The following is a 19288-nucleotide window of genomic DNA, read 5'->3' on the forward strand; positions in this document are numbered from 1 at the left end:
TGTCTTGCTAAATGCCCCTCTGTCTCAGCATGAAATTTAATGCTTAGCACATAGTAGGAATTCCCTGAACATTTAGTGAATACCTATGAGACCTTCTAATAAATGTTGGTAAATGCTCCGTTCCAGGTCTAGTTCAATTGAGAAGTGCAAAATGCATCCTTCTTTGGAATCAGCATGTGGGTGAACTCGAAATATCTTTGCTTATCGTACTAAGCACTTTATTAACTAGCCCCAGCCATCCATTTTACCCTCTCAGCCACCCACCACTCCCACCGGGCAGATTCCAAGTTCCATCCCCAACAAACTCATATCATTCCCAGTGCAGCCCACGGCCTTTTGCAACTCTGAAACTGTCCTTGCTTCTCTCTTCCTGAAACGCCCCTCCCTTCAAAGCATAACCAACTCCTACTGCACCTTCAAAACCCCAGCCTAAATGACTTCTCCTTGGGGATGCCTCTCAGATTCTCCAAGGAGCACAAATAGCTCCCTTTCCTGGGCCACCTCAGTTCCCTGCCCAGCACACTGATTCAAGGGCCTGGCTTAGGGTTCTGTGAGGGCTACTCTAAATTTCCAGCTGCGCAACTAAAAATGGTAAGACCCTGGGCAAGCCATGTGATCTCTATTCCAGTCTCCTCATCTGCTAACCAGCAGCACTAGCAGGCACCCCTACAGGTTGCAGGGGGATTGACTTAACTAGATCATTGCAAAGTGTTAGCAAAGTCTCAAGAAGAAATGACAGAAGGCGGTGGCTTCTGTTCGAGCACCTGACTGCACTGACAGTCACCCACATTCCTGTCTTCCTCCCCCATGAAGCCCTAGATGACACCAAAAGGGTCTGCAAATATTTCTTGTCTCTGGAACTAGCACACTTGCTAGCACATAGTAGGTGCTTTGTGCATCATTGCAGAATGCTCCTGAGAAGTCTTGAAAGGATGACTCTGAGCTGTTTGACTTCCTAGAGTGCCCAGGAGGAGCAGAGTCACCCTGTAGCGGCAGGGGCCGTTGTGCTGACGGCATAGAAAGAGACGGGAGCTGCTCCTGCCAGGTGAGTAGAACATCTTCTCCCTCTCCCTGGAACCCGGGAGCCTCCTTAAACACGGGCACACGTGGTGGTGTATCTGAGGGGCAGCAGTGTTCATAAAAGACTATGCCATCTGCAACAAAGTCACCTCTTAGAGGCTGGGGACCCTCTGGTGAGTTAATTAACTGCTCAGCCTTAACCATATACATCTGTAAAATGGGTCTGAAATAAGATCTATGCAATATCAAAGAAGTCAAGTGTGATCACATGTGCAATGCTCTTTGGTGACAGTCTCCAGGGCTATAGGAGGGTTGTTACTATTAATAATCCCAGCTGTTCACCAACTGCCCTTTACCGCTTCCTCAGCATCCTTCGCCACCCCCTGCATCTGCTGATGGAAGAGTTTCTTTATCTCATGAAAGTGACTCTTTGCCAGTTTCAAGTCTTAGAGGTTTTTAAACACAAAGAAATGTTTCTGAAAGGATGGAGCTCAATGCCTTCAGAAATGCAAAACCAAGAGCCTTCTCTCCGCACCCTCGGGTGAAACTGTTTGTGGCTGTTCGCTTGCTGCCTATTTATATCTTTGGGACTGACAGAGCAGCTTTATTCTGCAGATCTCCATACCCTTAGCAAAAAGACAACCCAGGTCCTCATGCCAGCATCATCACAAAATAAGAAAGGTGCTGGAGAGGAGCTTGGGGACAGGCCCCAGGGAGGAGATATCTGAGAAAAAAACACTAAACCAGTCCACGGTGAGAAGCCCCTGGGTTCCCTGGGTACCGAAGGTCACCTTGGGTCTGATATCATCCTGGTGGTTCTGCAGGAGGGGTTTGGTGGAACAGCCTGTGAAACCTGCGCTGATGACACTTTATTTGGACCCACCTGTTCGGAAGGTAGGTCGGTTTTTGTGTAATCAATGCACTTGTAAGGGTCCAGAGAGCCTGTTTAATAAGGGAAAACTCAGAACATGTAGCCAGGATGTAGTTGCATGTAGCCAGGTCTACAAAGGGAAAGCCAAAGTTGACAGTGAATGTAATAAATGGGGAGGGGGGAGAGAGAGAGAGAGAGCGAGAGAGCACACTTCAAGTGGCCCCTCACCAGGATGCCTTCCGGCCTGCTTGGGAGGCATGTGGATTCTGTTCCCTGGTAGGGCTTTTCTCTGAGGTCTTTCTGAATCCTGGTCTCAATATAGATCCAGGGACTCTTAAATCTACCATAGGTCCCCCCACATTCTAATATGCCCCTTCCTTTTGGGAATTCACAATTTTAACTGCCTGCAGCGATCAGAGATGATTGATTCCGTAGTCAGCACACAAACCTGAGACCTGCTTATCCAACCTCTCATTTTTATTATCCTCAGAAGTGGCCCTTGAGGCAAGGGTTTGAGTACAAGTTATTTATTTGGCAGGTGATCCCAAGAAGCACTTCCCTGAGAGAGTGACATGGGGTAATAAAAGCTATACCATCTTGCAGTTATTTCTCTTATCCACAATGGGGTGGGAGCAATGCCTATCCAAAGATGCCCACACCACATCCTAATCTCTGATGCCTAATCTCTGCTACCTTGCATGGCAAAAGGGAATGAAGGTAGCAGATAGAATTAAGGTTGCTGATCAGCTGATCTTCAGAAGGTGTCCTGAATTATCTGGGTGGGCCCAACGTAATCCCAAGGTCCTTCAATGTGTAGGAAGGGGACAGGGGACTCAGTGTCAGAGCAATGCAAAGTGAGAAAGACTCAGCCAGCCATCACTGGCTATGGAGATGGAAGTGGGCCAGGAGCCATGGAAACACAGGCAGCCTCTAGAAGTTGGCTAAGGCAAGGAAACACATTCTTTCCTAGAGCCTCCAATAAGGACCAACCTTGCCAACATCTTGATTTTCGTGCATTGATTTTGGATTTGGATTTCAGAAATGTAAAACAATAGATCTGTGGTGTTTTCAGAGAGTAAATGTCTTTGTTCATTTTCTATTGCTATAACAAAATACTTGAGGCTGAATAGTGTGTAAAGAAAAGACATTTATGCAGCTCACAATTTTGGAGATGAAAAGTCCAAACAGCATAGTGCTAGCTCTGGCAAGGACCCCCCTGACTGCCTTACACCATGGTAGATGTGTGCGAGAGAGAGAGAAAGATCACATGCCAAGATAGGAAGCCAGAGGGAGGAGAGAGGCCAGTCTTGCTCTTTTACAACAACCCCTCTCTCAGGCCCCAACTGGAATCCCAAGGGAACTACATCAGTCTCTTCCAAGGACACACCCCAGTAACCTAATTACCTCCCAGTAAGCCCCATCTCTTAATGGTCCCACCACCTCTTACCATCATCACACTGAGGACCAAGCCTCCAACATATAAACCCTTGAGGGATAAATGCAAACCATCGCACTAAGTTTGTGGTGATTTGTTACAGCGGCAATAAGAAACTGATACACACAATCATCAGGGGAGAGCTGTCAATTCCTTGGCTCTTTCAGCATCAGTGAATGCTCAGTCTGAACAGCCATCTTAAGCCTCACACCAGACTCCCAGGCAAAGAGCTGTAGGTGCTGGAAGTTGACCGAGATGCATGGAATCAGCAAGACCCAGGGAATGTAGGTGTGGTAGGGACAATGTCTTCCAGAGCCATTGCTCCCAAAAGGAGCATACTGGGTGCCCTTTCTATAATACCACTTTGGTTCTAGTTCTATGGGAAAAAATTAGGTTTGGTAGACCACTTTGATTTAAATGTTTGGAAGAAAATCTACACATACATACACACACACACACACACACACACACACACACACCCAACCCCATAAGTTCGCCCACTCTGTAGTGGAGGCATTGCTTCATTCCAATCCATACCTTGAAGGTAAGACACTCTTGTGTCTTCATCTCCTGTACCTTCCACAGAGCTGCCCACAGGGTAGACTCTCACAGCTTTAGTTGGTTGGATGAATGAATGAGTGAGTAAGTGAATGAATGAATATCTAATTCACTGCAGCAATGGCATGATTTCAGGAGGTAGCACGTGGAGGGCTGGAGCCTCGGCCTTACAGACAGACTGGGCCTCAGCTCCAGGGCTACTAATTGTAGAAACCTAGATGATTTCTATTTCTGGATACTTTGGCAAATTTTTATGAAGATTTTTTAAAATTTAAATAAATAAATCTTAAATTTTTATTAAGATAAAAAAATTTAAGCCCACTCCTCAGACCTAATTTAAATTAGCTTTCATGATAGAATAAAGGTGTGGATCAAAGAATGGCAGCCAATGTGACTAACTAAGATCCAATTTGTCTTTCATGACACTCTCTCATGCTGTTTGTGTATTTTTTTATCTAAAAAATAGAAATAATATTGCCTCCTTCAGGGAGTACATAATGAGATTATCAGTGCACAATAAATATTAGTTATTATTATTATTATTACTGCCTAGTTTCCTAATCTAATTTCTTCACCAACAACTCCACATAAGATTATTTCATATGGGTATTAGAAAAAGCACAGATATTTGTATTCTGTATGTTTTTAGTATTAACATTACATTAAGGGTCAGTAACTAAAATATAACCAACCGTTTATTGAGAAACAAAATGTTTCCTTTCACATTGGCCCTTCCTTACCATACTACTAGAATTTGAATTATATATGCCAAATAAACACTAGATAAATACTATACCATAATATACTATACATAATATACACAATTAGTAGCCCCGGAGCTGAGGCCCAGTCTGTCTGTAACCCTCCATGTGTTACCTCCTATACCAAATAAATCATAAATGAAGGAAGAAAGAAAATATGCAAAAAAACTGAACAACTGGGAATGAAAAATTAGGAAGATGAACCATGTACCTCCAAGAAACTAGTGTGTGATAGGCACAGATGTACATGGAAATTCCTCCATATAAAGGAAGTAGCCTCCCTTCACACTTATTTGTGCAATGGAGAAAGCACAAGTGAAAAGAATAAAAATGGTTTGGAAACCTAAAATATTAAGGAAGAAGATTGGAAACTTAACCAGGATGCAGGAAAAAAAAAAAAAACTCCATATTCTAAAATCCAGTAGAACTTTCTGTGATGATGGAAATGTTCTATTTTTGCACTATTTGATACAGTCGTTAACCACCTGAAATGTGGCTAATAACTGAGGAACTGAATTTTAAATTTCAGTTCACATGACTTAACTTAAATTTAAGTACCATGCATGGCCAGTGGCCGCCATATTGAACAGAGCAGCTCCAGAAGATGGTGGTTAAGAGAAGAGGCTTTGAAGTCAGACTGGCCTGAGTGTGAAATCACCCCCAACTGCTTTGTGTCCCAGGGAAAACTATTTAACCTCCTTCAGCCTTCCTCCTCTGTAAAACAAGAGTAGTATTTATATCATGGAGTTTCCAGCAAAGCAAAGCTCCATGCAGCATGTCACAGACACGAGCAATGGAAGCAAGTATCAAGTGAGGACAAAACCAATCCAACACTGAGCAAGCCACCAAAGAATGAATGGATGATAGATGGATGAATGACTCGAAGGCTGCTCCAGTGGCAAGGACCGGGAGCACTTGCAAGCCCTTTCAGCCAGGCGTCCACTGGGTGCCACTGTCGTTCCATCCAGCGTGGTGTTGGTCCTGGGGAAGTGGAAGCAGGCCAGCTGTTGGGTACAGTCTATTTTTAACGCTGACTTTCCCCTGCTGCCAGAGCACTCTCCTTCCAGGCCACTTATTGGTTAGGGATGATTCAGAGCTGCTCCAGCCAAGGGCTTTCACTCAGCTGCCAGTGCCCTCGGCACTCAGTGCTCCCAGGGAGGGCAGAAGGCAAAGCCCTTGACATGACTCCCGAGTCAACACCACATTGTTAATGAGTGGCTAGCATTTACTGAGCACCTACTGTGTACCAGGCAGTATGGATTGAGGTCTCACATACACACTCCCTTTGGAGCCTCAGTACACCTCGAATTAGTGTCCTCATGCTGCAGATGAAGGAGCAGAGGTCATCTGAGGCCACGCTGCATTATGGGGGCAGAGGCAGGATTCAAGCCAGGTGTCTGGCTGATTTAACCCCTTACAGCTGGATTTTGTCCTCACTGAGCACTGCACCCATCTGCCCCTGGTGAGCATTAGACCCCAGGTAGGTGATGGGGATCATAGAGATAAGATTAGGTCCCTATCCCCAAGGAGCTGAAAATGAGAGCAACAATTATACACTGGGAACACAGGAGATGGAGCAGCTCATCCCACCATGGGAGATGTCTGCACCCTCCCTCTGGCCAGAGTGGCCTTAGCTTTGACCACCTTAAGGTCATACCACCTGAGTTTCATGTGTCTCTAGAGATTTGCTGAGGCCCATTCACAGAGCACCAAGGGCTTTCAGCAATCATCTGGGAATCCCTGGGCCACGTACTTCTCCTTCCCAAGGACACTCTCTTGGCACTGGCTGGTGGCTCTGTACTGTGGCGTCAGTGGTTTTGGAAGGCTGCCTGTGCCAGGTCAGTTGATCTAGTGCAGAGGCGGCAGTGGGAGATAGGAGGAGGGGCAGGCTCGCGCCAGGATCCAGGGCTCAGGGCATACAGCCAGGAGGGCAAGTGAACCAGGGAGGACAACACGTGGGGCTAGGACCTGAGTCACCATTGCACCCACCTCCTGTGCTCCACCCTCCTCCACTGGCTAGTGGCAGCCTTGGCACAAAGATCATCCCTGTATCCCCCAGGGTCTGGATCCCCAGAGGCATATTTATATACTTAGTGCCTAGTACAATGCCACCAGGTGGGAGCTGGGTCAATTTTTTTTTATTGAATTGAATACAATTGCATCAAGTCCCTCCTAGTCCACCCCTGTCCCCACTCCAGTCATCTCCAGAGCCAATATGACTTCTCTCTAGGGCTTATCTATTCTAAAAACTACAGCCCCGGGCAACATCGAAGTGTTTTGCTAAAACAGAAACCGTGGCACACGGATTTTGAAGGGAGGCTGACAATTGCAAAACAATTTAATTCTCCAGTTCTTTGAGTAAGACCTTAATCTGGCTCTCTCCCATTTTTTCTAATCTGTATATACAAGGGTATTAATGACACCTACCTCACACAGTGCTGTGAGCATTATATTAGATAATGCATGCAAAGCACTTGGCAAAAGGCCTGCTAGATAGTAAGTGCTCAATAAAAGGAAGGATAGACCCAGGCCTAAGGTGAGGTGCGAGGGGGACATACCTCAAATGCAGAATTCAAGAAGGAACCAAAAAACCCCATCAGTCATCAAGACAGATAACCACATTAGTTTCCCCAGGTTACTGAAACAAAAGCTCCTCACACTGGGTGGCTTATGGTCTCCCTTCTCCAAGCTAGAAGTTCAAAATCAAGGTGCTGGCAGGCCATGCTCCTTTTAGAGCTTCTAGAAGGTTCCTCCCCACCTCTTCCAGCTTCTGGTAGCTCCGGGTGTTCCTGGACTGTGGCAACCTCACTCCCCCTCGGCTTCCATCTTCCCAAGGCCTCCTCCTCTGGTGGGTCTTCATCTTCTCTTCTCAGAAGGACACAGGTCACATTGGATGAAGCGCCCACCTCTTCCAGAATGACTCATCTCAACTAATTACAGATGCAGAATTCTATTTCCAAATAGGGTCATTCTGAGGTCCTGAGGTTTAAGACTCCACCATATTGTTTGGGGAGACAAAATCAGCCGAGAGCAGTGATCACATAAAATTCCTGAACAAAACATCAAACTGTTCTAGGCAAGATTCGACTCTCCACTTGTGCCACCCTGCCTCACCCTCCCCATCCTAATCCCGGCCCTGCCAGATGTGTCCTTCTTTAAACTGTAGTCATATAGTTGATCCCGCCAGTTACCCGGTGACGAGTTCTGCTCCCTCACATGTTGAAGTATAATATCAGAGAAGCAGGTGGAGGCAAGCATATAAAGCAGGGTTTATTTAAAAAGGGGTAACATGGACTTCTGCCTCTCCCGGGAGGGAGAAGGGGGCCATGGCTGGTATCCTGGTATCCCAAGAAGCGAGGTGTTTAGCCTTTGGATGTCTTAGGCTTTCTTTGTTCTCCTGCCCTCTTCCCCCTGATCCTTATCCTTCCTGCATTTGTGACTAGGCCCAGGAAATGCTCGGTGGGGTGGCCAAAGGGTGGGAAACAGGTGGGCTGATGGGAAGGGCAGGATGGAGCAGCCCAGGACACATTAACAACTTTTACAACTCAATGTAGGGAGGGACAATTCCTGGGACAGGTTACCTTAACCAAAGGTTGGAGAGGGGCAGGTTATCTCCATAGGGTGGAGGAAGGGCTCTGAAGGCTTTCAGTCCCCCAGGGGGCAGTCTCCAACTTCCCAGCCTCACTCAAATTGGCCTCCTTGATCTGACCTGACTCGATTTGCCTGTCTATACCGACTGCCTGTCTGATTCTGGCTTCATAGTTATGGCATTGTCCTAAGAAACTGTAAAAGATACTGTGAGGCTGTGATGTTCCCCTGCTGACCGGAAGCATTTCACAAATGTCACCACCAGACAAAGACTCACAACAGAAATCCTAGGCTTCATTACCTGCATGCAGTACAGTGAAAAATGGAAGGAAAGATGAAGCCGAGGTTCAAACTAGTGTCTCAGGAACTTCAAACCCACGGTTCCCTCCACCTGCCTAAAAACACGACCTTCGCAGAGTCTGTATATCCGATCACGAGACTCGCCCCTTTTCTGCCTGCAGTGTGCAACTGTGTGCATGGCGTGTGCAACAGGGGACTGGAGGGCGACGGGACCTGCGAGTGCTACTCTGCCTACACTGGCCCCAGCTGTGACCAACGTAAGCACTGCCAGCTTCCTTAAGGCTGCGCCAGACCAAAGGGGCACCGGTGAGGTGTACACGGTCCAAGTTTGCATCCATTACTGGGGTTCTGGGGGGGGGGGTGGCGTGGCACAGCACCACGTCTCACTGGAGGAAACCAAACTTGAAAAAGGGAAGCGCCCAGGGAAGAGAAGAGAAGAAGAAAGGAGCTGAGGGTGGGAAGGGGAGGGGAAGAGCACTGACCAGTGGTCCAGGAGGTGGAGCTACAGGAGAGGGTGGAGGAGAGAACAGAGAGGGAGGCCTTCTCCAGGCAGGGAATCCAGCAGAGGCCATTGCTACAAGCTACTCAGCTAGTAAAGGAGATGAGGCAGAGAGTCTCAAGGGCAAAATACATTCGCCACCAAAGGGGGAGGAGACAGAGGCTCCCCAAGGCCAAGTGACCCGTCAAAGGTCACGGAACTAGTAGAGAAGTGGGATTCCCATTGTTTGAATCCACAGGAAATTCTCTAGACAGGCTATTACACTGGGTCCCCTTAGGAGAGAGAAGCCACGGGGCCATTGAAACAAGGGAAGCTGACTATGAAAATTAGTAAATTCTGGTAGAAGAGTAGCTGTAGAAAAAAAGATCTCTAGGGGTGCTGGGGCATAACAAAGATCGGAGAAACTTGGAGAGAGGTGGCCATCAGCAAGCCTGGAGTCACACCTTGTTGAAGAGGGTATGGTAGCAGAAAAGTTGGCTGTTTGGCCCAGGCCAGCATTCCACCAGTCACCTAGCAGCTAGCAGGCACAGCAGGGCACTGGTGAGCTGAGGCTGGTGGGCTAGGGTGCAGAGGAAGTGGGGGGTGTGGCCTGGAAGAGCAGGGTCTCTGTGGGAGGGCCAGGGGAGGTGGTCGCTGGGTCCAGGCCAAGAATGCGAGGTCACCAAGAAACGGTGCAGGCTGGGTGCACAGCTAGGGCAGAGCATCCTTGAACAGAGGATGCAGCTGCAGCAGTCGCAGCACAGCTCTGCGCCCCGCATCAAGAAGAGGACCAACTGCCTCCGGCTATGTCCCGCCAGCGCCCTCTACTGGCAAAGCTTAACATCTATAAAGGAGAAGCCCACAGGATGGCAGAGCAGGTTCTGAAGGGTAAATGTGGAGCTGAGAGGTTAAGCACTCAGGCTGACCACTTACCTTATCCACTGGATTTTATCATATAAATTTATATTTATATTTAGAATTTATATTTATGATATAAAATTCCTCCTATAAAGTGGAAGCCTCAGACAAGGTTGGAATTCAACAACTGCAAACTAATTAAGCCGCGGTAACAAGGTGAGTAAAAGCCAGCCTATGCAATCTCAGGGGGAAGGTGCCTTGCTCTGGCCTGGCGGCCTCCCTGCCCACTGCTCCTGTCACTGTCCAGTGAGATGAGCAGAGATCTTCTCAGTAAGACAGAGACCCAGCCAGAAGGCAGCCTAACAGAGAACACTCTCTAATTTGCCTCCCAGTGCAAAATTATTTCTGTCAGGTCAAAAGATAAACAAGAGACTGAGACAAAAATATTTGCAATTCACATGACAGCTGAAGTTTTATAATAATATGAATTCTATGAGCCAATTTTGAAAATAGGTCTAAGAGCAGTTAACACTCAGAATATAAAATGAAAACCAGCAATAAACATTTAAAGGATCATTAACCCCCAAGAAATCCCACGATACAAATTAAAGCCATATTGAAATAGAGAGGACGTTCTGGAGGTTCTGTCTGGGTTTGGTTTCAATTGTTTCCCAATGTAGGTTAATCTATTCTATGCCTATGAGAAAAGTGACATTGGCAGTGTGGATTCCTACAACCTATGGGGTTGCGTTCTAGGCATGCTTGTAGGATGGTAGGCTAGCTTGCATTCTAAGGCATGCTTATAGGATGCTGCTGTGGATTTACCCTGGAGGAAAAGGAGGGCTGTGTACATATGCATACAGGGGAAGAATATATGTTCAGAGAAATTCATGGCAGTATTGTTTGTAAAAAAAAAATAAACAAACTGGGGATAACTTGAATATTGAAATCAGTTGAATAAATTCTGATACATCCATTACTAGTTAGGATAATGCCAGTTGCTATAAGAAATAAACACGAAAGTTCAGTGGCTTAACACTATGGCTCCAAGATTACACACCAAGGTGCCCCTATATATCAAATGTAGTGTCCTGGTCACCATTGAAGATTTTAAATTGTTGAGGGGAATACAGTTATATGTCTGCTGGATGCCACAGGATCTTCTAGCTTGAGTCAATTAGTGATTCCAACTTTTGGTCACACTCCATTTCTTTCTATGACATTATGTGCCTGTTCGATGGATACTATGATTTTTTAAAAAGTGCCAGGTAAACATCAAAGATGAGAATGAGAATGTTGGTTAAGTCTGATGCCAAGGTTTGAGAAATTGTGCAAGAGGCCCAACAGATTCATTTTCAGTTGTTTAGGAATGAAATGGAGATAGTTTCTTTTCTATTTATCATATTACTTTTCACAATGGCTACTAAGTTCTCAGGACATAAAGAGTTACTGAGTTCTTTGGTTCTGGGCTTCATCAACAGAGCTGGATTTTATAATATAAATTTATATTTATATTTAAAATTTATATTTATAATATAAAATTCCTCCTATAAAGGTCACCAAGAAACGGTGCAGGCTGGGTGCACAGCTAGGGCAGAGCATCCTTGAACAGAGGATGCAGTAGAGGCATCACCCACAATTATTGAGGCACTAAAGACACCATGAGTGGAAACACTGGGGAACCTCTGGCTGAATACAACAGAGACAAAGTTGTCAACCTGTGACTAATGTGGGTGACCTCGCTGGTGCCAGCTTGCCACCACATAGTGATTGGGGCTCAGATCTTTCCATCTTGGGATTCTTCCATTCTCTGACTCCTCTGAGAGCTTTGCCTCCAGCCAGAGAAAGGAAAGAAGAGAGTGAAGTGCAGAAAAATATCTAAAACTTCCACTCATTATCCCATCCATGCAAACGAGTCACATGAGCCCATCTGGATGCAAAGGAGGGAGGAAAGTGTCATCCCACGGGGGAAGCCACTTCTGGGTACTATTTCTCAGGATATGCTCTGAGCCTGTGGTTCAACAGGCTGCTAATGGGAGACAGGTCTCCAGAGTCCCACATCTGGGCGCATCTTGAGAGCAACACGCTGGCTACCCTTCATTCCAATCATCTTTTCCAAAATATTAGTATATTGAAATCCAATGTTTTAGCCTGCTCAGTGATAATGAAGATGGACTTCACCAATATTTCTCCTTTTGCTAATCAGCAAGATATGGAGGCTTAGCAATAGAGGGTGCCAGAGGAACAGTGGAGGAGCGGTTTTCTTTTCTTGCTTCTGGTTTAGCTCATTGTCCTGAAGAACAACTTTTCTCCTTCACTCGGTCCCATACAGATTCTCCAGTGCCAGGTCACTGCAGAGATCAGCTTTCTCCAGCACTTGGACACTGAGCATCGTCCATTGCTTGATTCAGGCAATGATGGCACAGCCAGGAGCCCCAGACAGCACAGGCCCGGGCCCAGCTCAGGGTGTCCTGCACCCACTCTCCTCAGCCTCATGCACACCCAGGGGTCTGCAGAGCTGGCCACCTAGAAAGCCAGTCACACGCCTTCATGGTCCAGAGCTGCCCAAGCCACACATCGGTGTACAGTACACTTCAGGGAAGGTGGCTTCATAGTTCCTAGTTTCAGTAGCACCAATGGCCAGTAGTTTTCCTGGGAACTTAATGAATTATGAAGCTTGGTTTTTCTAAGAGGACAGTATTCCTGGTGCCCAAAAAGGCAGATTTCCAATAAGTCTCATAATTAAAGAACTTCAGAAACTTCTTCTGGCAGTGACCAAGGCCATGCCCTTTCCAGTGACATCTGGATCTCAGCCCTAGAAGGAGGGAAGTTCCCCCTCAGGTACTCATCTTAGTCCTAGGAAAGTAGTTTCTGCCATTCCTTTATTCCTTAGAATTCTTTTTTAACTCTTACTGTCTAATTTTTCATGACTCCAACTCTTCATTCATAAATTGTTATAGTAAAACTTCTCCATTTCAAATCATTATGTGTCTAAGCCCTAAATAATACATGGCCATTATTTTAAAAAATAATAATAATAATAACAACAACAACTCAGAACCTCTCCTGTAAACAAAATTCATTCCATGTTTGATGTCAATCTGACCCTCTTTGTGTCGCCCCGAGGGAACTGGGCTTGGATAAACTACTGAGACTGGCTACTGCTCTTGATATGAGTAATACCTGTCCTTCATCTCTGACCCAGGAGTCTCTTATCTTCTACCAGCATCCAGGACACTGTGTCAGCCCAACTTGTTAGCCTTGCAAGTTGGCCAATATGTCAGCCTCTTCATAGTCCTCAACAGCCATCTATGTTACACTTGTTTTATGAAATATTATACAGTTATTAGAGATTAAGGTAGATCCTTAAAGACTTCCACAATGTGTTGTTGAGTTAAAAATAAGGTTGCTAAGTATTTTAACAGGATTACATAAATCATGTAAATAAGTTTATTTTAAAATGTGCTTATATTGGCCATTCATATTGGTGCCTTTGGGAGTGGGACTGGAGAGAAAGAATTTTTGGAAAAAAAAAAAATTAGTTCCCAGCAGCTCAGGAGGCTGAGGTAGGAGAATCACAAGTTCAAATTCAGTTTTAGCAACTTAGCAAGGCCTTTAAGCCACTTAGTGAAACCCTGTCTGAAAATAAAAAATTAAACAAGAGTTGGGGATATGGCTTAGTGGTAAGGCACCTCTGGGTTCAATCCCCAGTAACAGGAAAGAAAATTAGTTTTTACTTTGTGTTTTCTGTATTTTAAAAATTATTGCAGTGAGTCTGCATTACTTTAATAGAAGGAAGCACTGAAGATTGGGATTTTCTGAACTGGTTCTTCTACTCATGCAAGTGCCTCAACAATCTTTCTGTCCAGCCATCCCTGAGTGTGCGGCTTTACTGTGCCCAGAAAATTCCAGATGTGCACCTTCCGACGAAGACGAAACCAAACTAGAATGCAAATGCCTTCCTAATTACAGAGGCGACGGCAAGAGCTGCGAGCGTGAGTAGACTCTCAATCCACTGGCTCTTTGGCTGCGATGTTTGGGTGACTTAACAGGAAAACAAAAACCTCACAGCCTCCTCCATATTAACACAGCCACCACTTCTACTTCTCCCGTGTAGCTCAGTGTCATTTATAAAGAGCACCAGGCAAAAAAGTCACACATGGTAGAAATTCCCTTTGATAAAACACAATTTCTCCTATTATCCAAGCCTATTTATAAATTTTCAGATTTTTTTAGATCAATACTAGTGTAAGATGTAGTGCTTCTTTTTCTAATTTTTCTTCACGTGCCTATTTTGCATACAGGAGGCTGATTGTATACCTGTTTAGAAGACGAGCTCCACAGCCAGGCTGCCTGGGTTCAAATCCTAGATCTGCCTTTCACTGACTACCTGACTGTTAACCTGCTTATGCCTCAGTATCTCTATCCACCCAAAGCAAGTGATAATGGTCCCTTCTTTAGGAGATTGGTGCAAAGATTAAATGAGTTACTATGTGGCAGATGCCTTGAACAGGACCCAGGGCTTACTATAAATTTTACGAGCATTAGTGTTATCTTTCCTGCTGTTTTATATTTAATTTCACACTTAATATGGCATTAACATTATATTAGTCCACCTCTGGAGTTGCAATTTCTGATGGTCATATGTAAATCTATCTGGTGGAGGAGGGGAGGGCAGAAGGATGAGATGAATGTTTCTCTCTTAAAACTGCTTGAATTTCCTGCGTGGCTCTGACACCCTGTGACCCACAGCACCCTCCCAGCTCAGTTTTCCTTCTGCACCCCAATGTGCTCACTGCCTCTCATTTTGTCATTCCCTCTCAAGCCATCAATCCGTGTTTACAAAACGTCTGCCATCCTCATGCTGATTGCACATACCTGGCACCAAATCAGCACAGCTGTACCTGCAAAGACGGCTACCACGGGGATGGCCACGTGTGCTTACCGGTGGACCCCTGTCAAACTAATTTTGGAAACTGCCCTATCAAATCCACGGTGTGCAAATACGACGGGCCAGGACAGGTGAGCTGTAGGCACATGGAACTGATGTGTCTAGAAATGGGGCAACCCACCCAAGGTAGCCCTGTGCCATTGGTTTATTTGTCTTTCATGCTTCTGTTTCTCCCTTTGATGCTAAATTTGGGCTTCTTCTCCAGACAGTCCTCAGTGTGCTCAGGGGCTGATCCCGGCGATTCCCCACCTAGTCTACCCTCCATACTCAGGCTTTCCCAGTTCCCAGTGCCCTGTGCTCTCATTCATCACAGTCCTAGATGGTGATTGACAAAATAAGCACATAATTCAAAGTTAGATTAACAAGCCCACCTTAATTAACCAAGACTTGTGGGCGTGTGATTGACTTTCACCTTCAATCATCCATCCTATGTCTTTTTAAGTTAAAGGGGGCTCTCAGAGCCAAAAATACTCTGTTGCAAAAGAGGTTAAAACTGATCAAATGTTGACGGCACTGGCAGCTGCAGGGAGCATTGGGACATCCTAGGGTGAGATGTTGCCCTATAAATCACATTGCAACCTTGACTGACAAAAATTGTCCTCGTTAGGAGATCTTGGCAAAGCATTCCAGTTGAAAGAGTCCTATCCCTCATACCTCAAATACTTGATGGGTGTCTCCTGTGTCCAGGGCTACAAATCCAGTCCTCAACACAGAAGGATATTGCTGCTCAGGAAAGAGGGAAGGTTCTGTGTCCAGCCCAAACACAGCCATGGTCCCCTGCAGTCCACCAGCACCCCATAAGAATGTACCTGGAATTCTCTACAGAGAATTTGCCATCTCTCTCCTCCAGGGAGAAAGAAGGTGTCATATAACAATTTCACTAATGATTTCTGAGGCAGGTTTACAGAGAAATTCAAGGGGCTAAATCCTTATTCTCAAAATGAGAACCTTTATAGAAAAAGGCATGTTATGTCATGAATGACAGGACCTTGGGAGTGAGATTGAAAATGTGCCTTGTCTCTTCAAAAATGGGTCCCAAGGTAGATCTTCAAGTCTTAGAAGCTCTCTGTTCTCCACCCATGGTTACAGAGAAGCACAGTGATATTTCAATCTGCATAATTCTTTTTTGGGTTGTGGGGTGGCTCTGCATATTCTAGACTGTTTAACAGCATCCTTGGTCTCTAGAAACTCCATCCTCCTCCCCATGTGACAATCAAAAAATGTCTCCAGACATTGCCATTGCTATTTGAGTCGGAGTCAAAAGACTCCAGGTTTTATTCTCCAGATATTATTCTAGAACAATAATACCTCCCATTTGATTGCCAATCTCCACTCATCTATAGATAATCAAAAAATAGTGATTATGTAGCCAGAGATGTCAAGGGTAAGAAAATTGAAGAGCTTTATACACAAGATCATACACAAGGGGTATGATCTTCCCAACAGGTAAGATATATAAACATGATTTCTATTTCTGGATACTTTGGCAAATTTTTATGAAGATTTTTTAAAATTTAAATAAATAAATCTTAAATTTTTATTAAGATAAAAAAATTTAAGCCCACTCCTCAGACCTAATTTAAATTAGCTTTCATGATAGAATAAAGGTGTGGATCAAAGAGTGGCAGCCAATGTGACTAACTAAGATCCAATTTGTCTTTCTCTCCCTGCCTACTGAAGTCTCACTGCGAGTGTAAGGAACATTACCAGAATTTTGTGCCTGGAGTGGGGTGCAGTATGATCAACATCTGTGAATCAAATAACCCCTGTCACAGGAATGCAAACTGCACCACCGTCGCACCAGGCCAAACCGAGTAAGTCTTCTCAGTTCCACCACCATCTTTTCCAAGTCATGAAGGTGGTAGCCATTCGATTCAGTAAATCTGTGTTTAGTCAAAAAAAAAAATCATTCAATGATTATTTCCTTGATAATGACCATAAGAACATTCCAGAATGTTGACCTGGCCTGATACCATGGTAGGAAGTGGTCAGAACAGAAGAGAAGAAAATCACTATGACTGGGATACAAATGGCTATTGAGCTCGCAGGAATCTGACCTCTGTGCGCGTGCCTGTTTCCTCGCATGTGAGATATTACATGTTAGTAGAGCAGAATGAGGACTTTGGAAAGCAAATAAGCATGACAGGTGTTTCCCAGCCTCTGGGTTTCAGAAGAAGGGTTTTGCTGTGGTGAGGGCATTTCTGTGAAAGTTCCCGATGCACCTACCAGATGTGTGACCTTGAAAAAATGGCACCTACCAGATGTGAGGCCTTGAGAAAATGGCACCTTCTCTCTGGGCTGTTCCTCCTTGTACAAAATGGACATGGTGATACCCACTCCTGAAGGTGCTGTGTTGATTGCTGGAGAGGATGTTGATGTGGAAACAGCTGGGCAGATGTGTCATGAACGGAGGCTGGGACCAAATCTTCTGACCCAGCCTGAGGGTTCTCTCTCCAGGCCACTTCAGCTGTCATTGCATCAGGGTCTGTGAGGGGTTTGTGCTGCCAATGTTGCCATTTTGATTTTTACTAAGAAGCACAAATAGCTTCGTGCCTGTTACGGTGGCACCTCATTATCTTACTCACTAGAAGAGGTGGGAAGCGAGGGGAAAGAGAGGAGAAGGGCATCACTTTCATTTAACTCCACTTGGCTGAAGGGAAATGGGCCCAGGCTGAGCAGGCAGATGGTAAACAGCATGGCTTACATTCCAACCGCATACAAGCACAGTAAGCAGCAGTGAAGTGTAGGCTCTTGGGATGGTAGTGACATTGGTGACATCCGATATTTTTGAAGGTCTGTACAGTTCAGGAGGCTGGAAGGCTGAGATGGGCATGGTCAGATTCTGGCGAGGGCCCTCGTCCAGGTTGCAGATGGCCACCTGCATATTCATGGCCTCCTCACATGGTGCAAAGAGATGGAGAGTCCTCTGGGGTCCCTTTTATAAAGATGATAATTCCATTCACAACCTGATTCATTACCTTCCCAGGTCCTGAAACCATCACATTGAGGACTAGGATTTCAACATGTGACTTTAGTAAGAAATGCAAACAACCAGTTCGTTGCACCAGTCTTCACATGTGCCAGGGTATTCCCAGCCCCGCCCCTTATGTGTGCTCTTTCTTCTCCTTAGAATATCCTCCAACACATATACCTGCCTCCTGTGAGTGAGGCGAACACATTCTTCAACCCTGAGTTTGAGTTAGCCCCTCTTCTAGGATGCCTCCCCTGTCCACCCATTTGCTCCCTCTGGGCTCCCAGAGCAGCCCGGGATGCTTCTCTCCAGAACTGTGATACAAACACAGGCTCCGGCTCTGCCCCGAGAGGCTGCATGTTCATGAGATTCTCTGCCTTTGTGTCCTCATCTAAAATGAGGTTCAGAACACAAGTGCAGCTTGTTAAATAAGATACTATAGTGAGACCCTTAGATGAATGCCTGGCATAGGAGCTACTTACTAATAAATGTCAGCCCCTTGTTGTCATCACTGATCTCGGTCCCCAACTAGAATACAAGGATCCTAGAGGTCCATGTCTTGTTCATCTTTGTTGTTGCCGGTTAAAACAATGAAAAAAGTGAGAGTTCGGAGGAACCTCTGAATCAATGAAGATGAACTGACCAATTATACACTAACTAGATCTCCTCCAGCACAAAATGAAATTAATTCCAACTCGTAACTTATGAAATGCCAATGGCTTACAGGTGTTCTTAAAGCCTTATGACAGCAGACACTGTGAATGAAAATCCACTTTACAAAGGAGGCCGAACTGTGAATATTCCCTGGTCCAGCTGAGAATGTTCAAGTCAGAACGCAGCCTCGTAAAACCTCAGACTTTGGACTGAGATTTAAAATTGAAAATATTTATGTCTCTCATGCATTCCCTTCAGCATTAAGGCCATTGAAATAGATTTCCCACTTTACACAAAACAGACCACAGGCCTCATGACAACTGAAGATACTGGCCTCATACTTTGTGGTTGTAACCTTTGGTAAAGGTTACAAGTCTCAATGTTCACGGTCGTCTTCAAGTGCAGCTTACGTAATTTATACTAGGATTCGCTTTCAGTGGTGACAAATAGATTGCTCCCAGAGTTGCCAATCTCCTCTTCCCTTTATGCCTTAAATTAGCTTAGGGCAGAACTTATAGAGAAGGTTGACATCTAAGTGAGAAACCGTTTTTATATTAAACAGAGTGTTTCCCAGATTACTGCACCTTGGCAGTGGCTCACAGCAAGATTTCAGTCTCAACAGAATAGATGTTTCTGGCAGGACAATCCTTTGTTGTGGGCAGCCGGCCTCTGCCCTGTTGATATTTAGAAGCTTCCCAGCCTCTACTGACCAAATACCAAGAGATCGCCATCCCCACGTGGCAACAAAAACTGTCTCTAGGCCTTGCCAAATCTTGCCTGGGGAGCAAAGTTGCCCCTGGTTTAGAGTCACTTCTTTATAAAAGCCCTGAGGTCTAAATCAGT

General features: G+C 45.3%; 1 protein-coding gene across 2 annotated transcripts in view; it reads left to right on the forward strand.

The window, feature by feature from the left end:
- The window catches only part of Stab2 (stabilin 2), a 155287-nt gene that overhangs the window by 15779 nt on the left and 120220 nt on the right, over positions 1-19288 (forward strand). For both annotated transcript variants that reach the window (XM_046429260.2, XM_046429261.2), the window contains 6 exons: positions 960-1045; positions 1845-1914; positions 8695-8790; positions 13739-13864; positions 14695-14891; positions 16501-16634. In XM_046429260.2, the coding sequence (XP_046285216.1) occupies positions 960-1045; positions 1845-1914; positions 8695-8790; positions 13739-13864; positions 14695-14891; positions 16501-16634 (709 nt within the window). The remainder of the gene's footprint in view (positions 1-959; positions 1046-1844; positions 1915-8694; positions 8791-13738; positions 13865-14694; positions 14892-16500; positions 16635-19288) is intronic.

Source organism: Marmota monax, unplaced genomic scaffold (assembly GCF_021218885.2).
Source record: "Marmota monax isolate L192 unplaced genomic scaffold, Marmota_monax_Labrador192_F-V1.1 WCK01_AAM20220418_F8-fsc00051, whole genome shotgun sequence".
Lineage (NCBI taxonomy): Eukaryota > Metazoa > Chordata > Mammalia > Rodentia > Sciuridae > Marmota > Marmota monax.